Source organism: Danio rerio, chromosome 11 (assembly GCF_052040795.2).
Source record: "Danio rerio strain M-AB ecotype USA chromosome 11, GRCz13ab, whole genome shotgun sequence".
Taxonomy (NCBI): domain Eukaryota; kingdom Metazoa; phylum Chordata; class Actinopteri; order Cypriniformes; family Danionidae; genus Danio; species Danio rerio.
This window is the reverse complement of record NC_141031.1, coordinates 741054-754692: the sequence shown is the minus strand read 5'-3', so window position 1 is coordinate 754692 and position 13639 is coordinate 741054. Positions and strand designations below refer to the sequence as shown.

General features: G+C 41.3%; 2 protein-coding genes across 2 annotated transcripts in view; both read left to right on the top strand.

The window, feature by feature from the left end:
* Positions 1-13639, top strand: part of poc1a (POC1 centriolar protein A) — a 521349-nt gene that overhangs the window by 12187 nt on the left and 495523 nt on the right. The gene's annotated exons all lie outside the window — the stretch shown is intronic.
* The window catches only part of syn2b (synapsin IIb), a gene marked incomplete at its 5' end in the record, with an annotated part of 84101 nt that overhangs the window by 11525 nt on the left and 58937 nt on the right, over positions 1-13639 (top strand). Inside the window, 2 exon segments of the mRNA NM_001327771.2 lie at positions 12270-12272; positions 12275-12286. Of these exon segments, the coding sequence (NP_001314700.2) occupies positions 12270-12272; positions 12275-12286 (15 nt within the window).

Below are 13639 nucleotides of genomic sequence, written 5' to 3'. Positions count from 1 at the left end.
CACAGCGAGAGAAACACGTATTATGCTCATCAGTGACAAACACTTGTCACCTACATGGAAAAATTACTATGGTAATTTACAGTAAATACTATATTGGTTTTGTTATTATTATTTATTTTTTAATTTGTTTAAAGTCAATGCAGTATTGTCAAACTCAATCACACATTTGAACGATATTCATCAATCTATTAAGCTTTCTTTAATATACTGAATACCATAATGATGCCATGTTCATGATGTTATTCTGTCTCAAGCCTGTTGGGATGATGTGTGATGGTGTGTTTTCATGCTTGATCAGCGTGACGGTGTTCAGTAATGACGAATTCCCACAGATCACTGTTCATTTACCGCAAGATCCCCAAAGCAGACATGAAGACGTGTCTAAATATTGAACATCAGAGGGCTGATCTCTATCATTATAGTGGCTTCTGATAGATGCTGCTGTGATGACAGATTTCCACCATCAGCTGTATTCCTGTTTGACAGCAGCTTTCTGACTTTCTGAGTTCACAGAAACTATTAGGACATGAATTATTGGCCAGATATCACAAGGAAACTAAATTATATTACATTTTGTCAGTTTAGTGGCTTGTTTGTATGGATTATGTAGTGTACAGAACAGTGTAATACATTACAGAGTAGTTGTACAGAAAATGTATGATTTTTAAATCGAACTGATTCCTGTAATGGGAATAATGATATTTGCACTATTATGAACACACTTTGGTATGTTGTGACTTCTGATATACGGTCTCGATATGGTCTAATTGAAATATATTATTCAAACATTTCTTTACAAAAGCAGCCAGATTCTCTCTGGATGCATAATGCACCTTAAGTGTTTGATTAAATATAAATATGCAACATTTCCAGCGTTAGGAAACGCACTCTAGTAAGTTATAATGAGAAACGACCTCACATAAAATGCCACATTAAAGGCTAACGGCTTTACAGACGAATGCAAACATTAACAGAATCGCTGAAACACTCAATCTACAACTATAAAGATTACACAAGACATGGAGACATGGAGACATGTTCATCTGGCTTGTTTCGCAATTAAACTGTTATCGCTGACGTTAACTGCCTTTGAGTGTTGGTGAAGTGTGAAAGTGCTGTACAGATGGGAGGTCTTGTGTTTTGTGTTATATTAGACTAGAATTATGAAAGTCAGCTAATACCAGCTCAGGCTGTCATGCTCTGTAACAGCTCCACGGGGCCTGTGTTGAATAGATTGAGCTCGGCCTGCCAGCCGTCAGATGCTTTTTTTTGAGAATAATGGAGGACTGCAGAGGAGTCTCTGACTGCATTCTGATGCCTTTTCTAGTAATATGCATTACAGTTATCTACATCACAACATATACTGCATGTGCTCTGCCAAAAATACAGTAACAGAGAAAACAATTCACAACAACAGATCACTAACAGCATTGAACATTCCCAGAAATGCCATTAAATGCATTTTTTGTGCATGCAAAAAATTAAGCGTTGTGAATCCATCATTAGTTTGAGGAATTAGGAATTTCTCTGGATATAACATGCAATTTCTGTGTCACCAGTGGCACTGAAGAGAAGTGCACAGATGTTCTTGAATGTGCGCCTGATGCATTGCCTTGCCTGGAATTTTGTTTTTAAAATAAATCAAATGTAGTTTAAAAACCTTCAACACACCAATGACATGACTGGGTTATTGTGTTACTAGGTTGTTGCTAGGGCGTCTTTGGGGTTGTTATTTTCTTACTAGGCAGATGATGTTTTTAGTTGCTGTATTTGTGTTACCAGGGTGTTGCTAGGGCGTCTTTGGAGTTGTTATTGTGTTAATAGGGTGTTGCTAGGGCGTCTTTGGAGTTGTTATGGTGTTACTAGGCAGATGATGTTCTTAGTGGCTGTTATTGTGTTACTAGGGGGTTGCTAGGGTGTCCTTGGAGTTGTTATTGTGTTACTAGGCGGATGATGTTACTAGGCTGTTATTGTGTTACTAGGGTGTTGCTAGGGCGTCTTTGGAGTTGTTATTGTGTTACTAGGGTGTTGCTAGGGCGTCTTTGGAGTTGTTATGGTGTTACTAGGCAGATGATGTTCTTAGTGGCTGTTATTGTGTTACTAGGGTGTTGCTAGGGTGTCCTTGGAGTTGCTATTGTGTTACTAGGCGGATTATGTTCTTAGTGGCTGTTATTGTGTTACTAGGGTGTTGCTTGGGCGTCTTTGGAGTTGTTATGGTGTTACTAGGTTGTTGCTAAGGCGACTTTGGGGTTGTTATTGTGTTACTTGGCAGTTGGTCTTTTTAGTGGCTGTGATTGTGTTACTAGGTTGTTGCTAGGGCGTCTTTGGGGTTGTTATTTTCTTACTAGGCAGATGATGTTTTTAGTTGCTGTATTTGTGTTACCAGGGTGTTGCTATGGCGTCTTTGGAGTTGTTATTGTGTTAGTAGGGTGTTGCTAGGGCGTCCTTGGAGTTGTTATGGTGTTACTAGGCAGATAATGTTCTTAGTTGCTGTTATTGTGCTACTAAGGTGTTACTATAACATCTTAGGGGCTGTTACTGTATGTTATTATGCAGATGATGTTCTTAGTAGGTTTATTGTGTTACTAGGGTGTTGCTAGGGCGTCTTTGGGGTTGTTATTTTGTTACTAGGCAGATGATGGTCTTAGTGGGTGTTCTTGTGTTACTAGCTTGTTGCTAGGGCATCTTTGGGGTTGTTATTGTGTTATTGAGCAGATCTAAATTGCCATTAAGTTGCTGCTTGGCAGCTGAAGTGGATAGATAAATACATAGATGTGTTAGGGGATTAGTTTGATTAACCAGCCGAGCAAAGATAGCAAATACTAAACTGAATTAAGCCTAAAATCTCAATAACTGAACATGCTAATATCAGAATTATAAGAATATAATTGTTGTCCCCCAATGTTGTCTGCCAGTGGTCAGATGATAACTCATTGTACTGAAGGAGCCAGTGTTGCTGTTGTTAACAAACACTTTTTAATGCTATTCTGGGAAGTGAATCTATAATTGGCTTACTTACAGGCGTCTGCACATTCAGCTCCTTGCCTATTTAGTTGATGTTGTAAATCCTAAAAGAGATCCCGATCGATCCATATAGAAGCACGGTAATAAACAAACAAAGCTCTCCACAAATCATTGCTGATCAATGGATTTAGAAAGCTTGTCAATGAACCAGTAATAGTTTTTAAAAAACTAAACGGAGGATGTCCAAATGCATCTTAAGAGACACCAAATCAATGTTTATAGACTGTAACACAATGATTGTCACGTCAAAGGGATTTTTAGCATCAAGCTGCCATTCAGAGCCCTGTGAAAGAGTCAGGATCGGTTCAGGAGTCTTAATGTGATTGAGATTTCTGCTCTGTGGTTTCAGACACGGGCTGGATATGCTTCCTAATGGCACAATTGGATTTTCTGTGGGATTTCAATATGCTGTGATTTGATTAGCGCTCGCCTGAGCTTTCCCTCTGCCTTTATAATTGTCCTCTTCTTTTAGACATCATTGCACAATTACATTTCGTCAATAGCAGCCTGTGGAGCCTCATGAGCAGCAATCAAAACAACAGTCTTTAAATATCACAGGCTTCAACTCTCACTTTTAGCAGACTCATTACAGTTTACACCAAGTTATGGATTATGAATCAAGGGTTCGTTTCCCAAAACCATACTGTAAAAATGTTGGGTTCCACGCAATCAATTTGGTTAAGTTATTGGTTTTTAGGGTGGCACGGTGGCTCAGTAGCTAGCACTGTGATCTCACAGCAAGAAGGTCGCTGGTTCGAGCCTCGGCTGAATCAGTAGGCATTTCTGTGTGGAGTTTGCATGTTCTCCCCGTGTTGGCTTGGGTTTCCTCCGGGTGCTCCGGTTTCCCCCACAGGCCAATCACATGTGCTACAGGGGAACTGATGAACTAAACTGGCCGTAGTGTATGTGTGTGTGAATGTGAGTGTGTATGGGTGTTTCCCAGCACTGGGAAATTACAGGTGTGTGTGTTTGTGGTGCCTAAAGGAAGTTGTAGTCCATATGGAGAAGGGATTGTAGTCCTCCAGCGACCTTTATAGAGCGCTGGTGATTGTAACATTGTGGGGACGCTGACAGAGGTGTAGATCTAAAGGCAGGTTTTTTTAAGAATAGTCAGGCAAGCAATGGTCAACTGAGGGGTAAACAGGTGTATACAGGCAATCCAGAGTTGTGGTCAGTAAACAGGCAGATGGTCAAAAGGCAGGCAGCGGACAATGTAAATAAACAAACAAGACGAGGGTCAAGACACGGCAAAGCACGACGAAGGAAACAGCGTCGTAATGTTCACAGTTCAGTATAACAAGACTCAGCGAGGTGTGTGTGTGTGTTGTATTTAAAGTCCATTTAATTAGTCTTTAATAAGCTGCTCCCAGCTGTGTGTGAGTAATCAGTCACAATCTGAAACAGGTGTGTGTGTGTGGTGCATGACTGGAACTTGTAGTCCATATACCAAAGGATTAGTAGTCCTTTAGCGATCTGACAGGATTAGATCTCTGGTGATTGTGACAGACATTTTGTTTCTAGTCCAAATATCCCTAAATCAAGAAGCATTTTCCTGACAAGCAGAACAATAGTCTTGTTTTCAGAAATAGTAAATTTCTAAAAAATAAAATGAAGTGAGTTGTTCCCGAAAACAAGACAAATAATCTGTCAATGGCGTAAACTGAATAATCTAATATTTGTTTTTTTTATTTTAATTATTTTGCTGACCCCATTGGCAGAATATTTTGTTAGTCTCAAGGAAAACTCACTTCATTTTGACTCATTATTCCTGAAAACAACACAATATGTTTTGCTTGTCTCAAAAATTATTCTTAATTTAAGAATCTTTAGATATTTGGACTCCAAACAAGACAAAAACTCTAGGTAAGAAAGGCATGTCTTAGTGTAAAAGCAGTTTTTATAGCCTTCATGCATTAAATAAATTCAAAAAGACACAGAACATTATATAAAGTTACAGAATTAACAAGATATCATTGAAATATTTATGGCCATAACGGTAAACCCGTGCCATCGACTGTATTGGGCTGAATGACGGATGGGAAACTGCTGAGGTAAACAGCTGGATTTATAGCCGCGTTGACATGCTCCATTAAGCATCAGTTGCGCTGACAGCAGTTTTTCCTCCTCCACGTCTAAACCACACTTAACCATGAGTCTATTCCTGATCTGACTGATCTAGAAACAGATTAAAGGACAGTCATTAAATCAATGGAGGGTTAACTAGTCTCCTCTGCTGATCCAGGGCTCTTCTGCTTGTCTATAGCTCTAAATCAAACACACATCTTAAAGACACATGACCCTTTTTTGGGGGGAAATAGGCTCATTTTACTTCTCTGCCACATGAAGAATTTAGAGATCATTGAATCGGGTTAGACCATATTGTCACAGTTTAGCCGGGTGCTCCGGTTTCCTCCACAGTACAAACACATGCTCTATAAGAAAATTGATTAACTAAATTGGTCGTAGTGTATGAGTGTGTGTGTGAATGAGTGTGTATGGGTGTTTCCCAGTACTGGGTTATGGCTGGAAGTGCATCCGCTGCATAAAACACATGCTGGAATAGTTGGCGGTTCATTCCACTGTGATGAATAAAGGAACTAAGCTGAACGAGGAATCAAAATGAATGAAAGAATGAATGTTTTACTCTGAAAGAGCACCAAAATGATCTTATTTAATAAATAAACAAACAAGCATTCATTCATTTCTTGTCGGCTTAGTCCATTTATTAATCGGGGGTTGCCACAGCGGAATGAACCACCAACTTATCCAGCAAGTTTTTACACAGCAGATGCCCTTCCAGCTGCAACCCATCTCTGGGAAATAAACAAACAAACAAACATAATTAAATAATTAAATGATTAAATAATTAAATAAATAAACAAATAAATAAATAAATAAATAAATAAATAAATAAATAAAAGTGTTCCTTTTAAGATGGCACATTTGCGTCACAGCAGGAGTGTTCTAGCTAAATCTGGAAGCAGTGTGTTTCTGTGCTGAGCTGAAGGTGTTGCTGGCTGTTTTCCAGCAGAAGCACATTCTCAGTTGTTGTAGAAACTAGGCCTGAGAATATGAGGAAATTATGTGCTCTACTATTGCTCTGTTTCTTTCTTATAATAAGAATGTCTGAAGTAAACAAGCAGAGAAGTAAACAAGGATCACAGTCAGGGATTGTTTTCAGCAGCAGCAGCAAAAGATCTCAGACATCTCTTTCTGAGAGGAAGTGTTTCTATATACAGTAGAGCTGCTCTCAGACTGAGCTTTCTATTGGTGACTTCTGTCTTGTATTCTTTCTCACAGATGAGGGAGAAAATAAAATTGCAATGAACTTTTTAGTTTAATTATTGTTTCATGGCAAAACAAGCTTCCGGTGACATGGTGGCTCAGTGCTCAGCACTGTGGCCTCACAGCAAGAAGGTCGCTGGTTTGAGCCTCGGCTGGGTCAGTTGCCATTTCTGTGTGGAGTTTGCATGTTCTCCCCATGTTGGCGTGGGTTTCCTCCGGGTGCTCCGGTTTCCCCCACAGTCCAAACACATGCGCTATAGGGGAACTGATCAACTAAATTGGCCGTAGTGTATGAGTGTGTGTGTGAATGAGTCTGTATGGGTGTTTCTCAGTACTGGGTTGCAGCTGGAAGGGCATCCACTGTGTAAAACATATGCTGGAATAGTTGGCGGTTCATTCCACTGTGGTGACCGCTAATAAATAAAGAACTAAGCCGAAGGGAAATGATTGAATGAATTATAACCTGAATTATAGTCTCATTCTAATCTAAGAGCTTTCCAATATTCAATTTTGAGTTCATCTTTATTTCTAAAACACTGTTTGCAATGTCGGCTGTGCCAAAGCAGCTTATCATAGACTAATAATAACGATAATGTTAATGATAGTAGACTTCATGAACACAGTCAAGAATTTCTGCATGCAGTCTCTTATAAACACTGCAAAACAAGGCTGATGTTATGCATTAGCAGAAAATACACACCATAGTGTTCATTTGGGACTCATTTTGGAACTCGCTGCTGTTTATTTCACTTGTAATGAAAGCAGTTAGGAAGCTAGAAACCAAAACTGGATGTTTGTTCTACATTAGGGAAGGCATTAGCACTTGCACTGCTGTCAGATGCAAACATCATTCAGCAAAGGCTAATTGGAAATACATGCTCCATTTCTTTGTGAAGCTGAAAAACAAACTTAAGCACTTGCAGATGGTAGGTGAAATGAACACTAGGGGGCAGTATGATGACAACAACGTTCATTCCTATTCACACACATGATATTTACAGAGACATACTGTGTGATTATTTAATGCAGGTCTTTGCCTGAATGAACATCACAAAACAACTTAACGCTGTCTCTAATTTATAACGTACCATTTGGATCAGCTATCTTTCCAACCCAGGCTTTTTACCAAGCCAGTCTCATTCTGGAGACCTTGAATTCTGTCCTGGGAGGTGCGTATTTTTGCAGGTTTTTTCTTCGTGAATCCGCGAGAGGCCGCTGTGTGTGCTTTTTCATATCTCAAATGTCTCTCTCGAGTGCTGTTCGCATCTGCTGTTCTCGCGTAAACCCACCAGAGGCCGCTGTCGACCGACCGTCTGTTTGACTGACTGAATGATTGACTAGGCGACCGGCCAATCGACTGACCGACCCTCCTTCTTCCCTAAAGCCAACCAATTTTACAGATTGACCCGCCCGCTTACTTCCCTAAACCCAACTGACGATTTACAAAAGCCGTCCAGAAAAAGAAAAGCCCTTGTCTGATTTTTACCGTGTTTTTGGATTTTACCACATTCTCACCCTGTTGTTCACTTGTTTATTTTTTGGATTCTGTTTTTGTCTTACCTGATTTCTAGTTTCACTTTTCCCCGGATTCGAACCTGGTTGTCATCGTCGTTGTCAGCTCCTCTCTGCGTCTCAAGTCCTCCAACGTACACAACGAAATAACTTGACAAACTGGTTGCAGCGGGAAAGCCCTCCACACGGAGGTAAACGGTCAACCAGTAGGCGCCAAACAAAACAGCGTCACACCGCCCCATAGCGTTCGCTTAAATAATGAAATGCAGCCATACGTACCTCCGGCTACATAATTCGCGGTCTCCAGAAACGTCCATGGGACTGCATTTTCAAAATGAGCCTGGGTTGCTTATTACGGATATGCATCCAGGTATACATTTCCGAGGACAGCGAAATACGTAACAGGAGGTACGTCTGCTCGCAGTTATTGTTTTCGCAAATCCACCAGAGGCCATCGTGTACGCTTTATTATGATCTGAAATTTCTCTTGAATGTCCTCTTCTCGTGTAAATCCACCAGAGGGCGTAATATACACTTCAGCCGACCCACCCCCTTCCCTAAACCCAACCGATAGTGTTTTCAAAAGCAATGCAGAAAAAGAAAAACGGTCGCGGCTGCCTGATTTCACTACATTTTCGTCCCAAGTCCATCGACGTACATGGCAAGCCACTGGGCAAAATGGTAACCAAGGAAAAGTCGTACATATGGAGGTAAGTATTCAGCTGGTAGCGTTAAAATGAACAGAAGCCATCAGCAGTATCATACTGCCCCCCGGGTTTGTTTTAAAGATGAAATGCAGCCAGACGTACCTCCGGCTACCTAATTCATGCTCTCCAGAAATGTAGACAGGGGTACATATCCGCAATGAGCCTGGGTTGTATCTGTTTCCATATAAAGACTTTTCTGGCATGGTCAGTTTGCTTGTAGCTCACTTTGTACTGTGTTCAAGGTATTACGCAGAACACTCAGGTTCGAGTCTGGTGAGGTCGGCTTCCACAAAAGAGATTAAAGCATTATAAAATCAAGGTAAATCTATGTGGTCACAGTGGACTTTTCTTTCATGTTTGCTTCTTTAAACACTATATGTCTTTGGTTAAGTCAAGGGTTTAGCTCAGTGTTTTACTAGCTGATCTGTACGACAAGCTCTGCCTTCTCCTGGACGTGTACAAAAAAGGCATGTATCTGAAACATACAACAAAACGTTCCCTTGGTAGTAAATTTCAGATTCCCCCCCAAAAAATGTAGTCAGACTTTTGCTCGTCCTCAGATTGCGTATATTGCGTCCGACAGTCATGTACTGTTGATAGATACAGAAAGCCATGCATTTTCACTGGTATTGGAACAAAATATTAAATTTTGGTAGCGTGACAACCCTATGCACCACATTTGATGATTATACATAATCCAGAGTAAATATTGAACAGTCAGCATTGAATCAGTGTCCTCAGGAACAGCTCCCTTCATAATATCCCCATCGAGAAGCTCTGACTGATCTCTGCACTCCAGCGGGGCTCCTTCAGGAGACTACACTGAACTCCCACATAAGCCACACTGCTCTCAGATCAGCTCAGATCACATGCCCACGGGTGTAATACGCATTCTGCGGTCGTTTTATATCACTACACTAGCAACTCTGAGCAGCAGAGACACATCAGAGAAGAGGAAAAAAGAGATTACATAAGCAGCAGAGTGAAGATAAATCTGCTCATTTCAGCAGAGCGCCAGAACATTCAGGACGAGAACTAAAAACTAAACTTACATTACAACTTGCATGAGGTGGAATAATGGCCCCTACTTTACATTAGAGATCTTCATCTGCTATTTGTTGAAAAATGTCAGTGGTATGGGTTGGTTTATTTAGTTATAGTCAAGGATAGGTTTTGTGGAATGGAATGGGTGAAGGACAGGTTCAGTGGCGTGGGTTAGTTAAGGTTAGTGGTGAGAGCAAGACTTAATTTGTGGTGAAACATGCAGAATCCGGCATCTATGAAATCTGATCCGGCACCTCATTTTACCGACCCCCCTTCTCAACTGCCCTTCTCTCCGTCTGCTGATCACTTTAACTTTCTTCCGCGACTCCCCAACCCTCTTTTCATTTATTCGCTACAACCCCCCTGCTCTTCACTTTCGTCCGTTACAACCCCCCTGCTCTTCACTTTCGTCCGCTACAACCCCCCTGCTCTTCACTTTCGTCCGCTACAACCCCCCTGCTCTTCACTTTCGTCCGCTACAACCCCCCCTGCTCTTCACTTTCGTCCGCTACAACCCCCCTGCTCTTCACTTCCGTCCGCTACAACCCCCCTGCTCTTCACTTTCGTCCGCTACAACCCCCCTGCTCTTCACTTTCGTCCGCTACAACCCCCCTGCTCTTCACTTTCATCCGCTACAACCCCCCTGCTCTTCACTTCCGTCCGCTACAACCCCCTGCTCTTCACTTTTGTCCGCTACAACCCCCCTGCTCTTCACTTTTGTCCGCTACAACCCCCCTGCTCTTCACTTTCGTCCGCTACAACCCCCCTGCTCTTCACTTTCGTCCGCTACAACCCCCCTGCTCTTCACTTTCGTCCGCTACAACCCCCCTGCTCTTCACTTTCGTCCGCTACAACCCCCCTGCTCTTCACTTTCGTCCGCTACAACCCCCCCTGCTCTTCACTTTCGTCCGCTACAACCCCCCTGCTCTTCACTTCCGTCCGCTACAACCCCCCTGCTCTTCACTTTCATCCGCTACAACCCCCCTGCTCTTCACTTTCATCCGCTACAACCCCCCTGCTCTTCACTTTCGTCCGCTACAACCCCCCTGCTCTTCACTTTCGTCTGCAACACCTCCCCCCACCCCCCCACACACACACATACACACTCTTCACTTTTATATTTTGTGGTTGTGGTTAAGGTTAGAGCAATGAGTGGTCAATGGGTTGATTAAGCTTAGGGTTGGTCAATGGGTTGATTAAGCTTAGTTAAGTGATATTGGTTTGTTCAGGGGTTGGTTAAGGGTCGTATGGGTTGGTTTATATGGTTATGGTCAATAATAAAGGTTTTGTGAAATGAGTTGATTGAAGGATACACCCATAACACTAAACCAGTCACCAACCAATACCTCTAAGCATTAGGGATGTCTCGATACGATATTTTAACTTCCAATATGATACCGATATTGCAGCTTTCAGCACAAACCGATACGATACAAATCCGATATCAGCACAAATCATGAATACTTTACTTTTACCTATTTCATTGAGTGGAATGTATGAACGGCTAGATCAAACTGAGAACTGGTGAGGTCTGGTGACTTTTTCCACATCATCATTATGGGGAATTGTGTGTAGAAGTTTGAGGAAATCAATCATTTTAATCCATGTTGGATTAAGGCTGGAGCATAAAATCATGCGGTAAAAGAGAAGCACTATCAATTCTTTCCGAATGCACTATATTTCTCAGAGATTTTGCTTTGTATTGACTAGGTCTTACAACACATTTTTAAATGTAGTATTTTAATACAGTGTTTCTCAACCGTGTTCCTGGAGGAGCTCCAGCACTGCATGTTTTAGATGTCTCCTTTGTCTGTCACAGCCATTTCAGGCCTATCAGTCTGCCAGTGGGTAAATGATCTGAATCAGCCCAGCATGCACAGGACGTCAACATGACGTCAGATTGACATTGTATCCCAACATCGTGGGACGTTGCATTTTAGGTGAAAATGAAAATTTAAGTTTAATAAAAGTTTTTAACATTTTATTATTTGTTTTTGTTTTCTCATACTGGCTTCTTTTATTCTTGTTTATGTAAAGCACTTTACATTACCCTTCTGCATGAAAGTATGTGCTACATAAATAAACTTGCCTTGCCTTTAAATGGTAAAACAAAATAATCTTATGTCAAAATGCAAAACAAGATTATTTTTTCTTAGCCCGATGGCAGATTATTTTTCTTGTTTAAAAGAAAAACTCACAAAATTTTCACACATTATTTTCAATATTTTAGAAATCTTTTCGTCTGGAAAATGATGCTTGATTCAAAGATTTTTAGACTATTTTAACTAGAAACCAGACACATATCTAAGTAAGAACAGGATTGTTTTTGCAGTGCATGGAGTGTTTTGTTTTTACTGTACTTTCATCATAGTACAGATTGAGCATCTTGCTGAGAATCCATCCAAGTCGTTATGGCTAATTAGCCAAGCCTAACCATTATTGATTCCAAAAGGTCATTTTAAAAGCAAAAGAGCTTTGAACAATTTCCATGCAATTAAATCAGGGACAGAAGTGTGTAATTGTTCTTCTCAGATCTTCTGAGCAGCCGCTGCTCCGCAAATAGAAACATAATTAGCCGAACCACTGATTTCCTCCAGAAGGCGATTGGACCACCTCTACAATGGGCGGGGATTTGCTAGAAACGTCCAATGACTGAAACAGTGCTGCTCGTGACTGACTGAGCTTGAAATGTGCAGGATCTGCTGCTGTACATCGAGTGCTCGGAGTTACACACACAGCTAATTGAAGTCTGACAGCATTTAGTTTGACGTTCTTAATCACGTTTCTTGCCTGCGCAATTTTGTCATTAACAAATGACATCCGAGCTTGAGAAGCTCCAGGATCCACTGATGCACACAGCACAGCACGATCAATCAGACATTAAGTGAAGAGGATCAATGAGGCCAAAGCGGCTGCACGAGCTTCAGTGCAACTTTATGGCTCAACATTTGCATTTCAGCCACATTACTCCACATTCAACTGCTTTTTAATGAGAAGAAGCCTTATGAAGCCATTATCTGTGCTCAGCTAAAGGGGATCTTCTGATCGTGTGTCATTTGGTCTTGCAATTGATATTTGTTCATTTAAAGCAGGGGTCATCAAACTTGTTCCTGGAGGGCCGGTGTCCTGCAGATTTTAGCTCCAACCCTAATCAAACACACCTGAACAAGCTAATCAAGGTCATAGGTATACTTGAAACACCCAAGCAGGTGTGTTGAGGCAAGATGGAGCTAAACACTGCAGGGACACCGGCCCTCCAGGACCAGGATTGGTGACCCCTGATTTACAGCAATCAGTCATCAAAACAGGAATTATTTTGTAATTATGGCTGAAATTATATTCTGTAAATATCTGAAATTACTCTGTTGTTGTGATCTATACATATGCCTTAACAATCCCTTAAACCCACCCATAGCAATTAACAGCCTCAGCCTCAATCAACCCATAAGCCTACATATACCCCTAAACCCTAACTGACCATAAAACTTCCCAAAACCACTGAACTTATCCTTAATCATAACTAAATACACAATACACTCAACTCTTTAAACAAATAATGCATGTTGGCCCAAACAACACCTGTAAACTTGTCCTAAAGCCTAAAAAAGCTTCATAGTGCTCTTGACGTCAGACTGGGGCGACGCTTCATCTTCCAGCAGGACAATGACCCAAAGCGCACCGCCAGATTATCTACGGAGTGGCTTCACAACAACTCAGTGAATGTCCTTTAGTGGCCCAGCCAGAGCCCAGACCTAAATCCTATTGAACATCTGTGGAGAGATCTAAAAACGGCTGCACACTGCCGCTTCCCATCCAACCTGATAGAGCTTGAGAGGTCCTGCAAAGAGAAATGAGCTAAAATTCCCAAAGACAGGTGTGCAGAGCTTGTGGCATCATATTCAACAAGACTTGAGGCTGTAATCACTGACAAAGGTGTATCAACAAAGTATCGAGCAAAGGCTGTGAATACTGATGTACATGTGATTTCACAGCGTTTTATTTGTAATAAATTTGCAACAATTTCAAAAACTCTTTTCTCACACTGTCATTATGGGGGATTGTGTGTA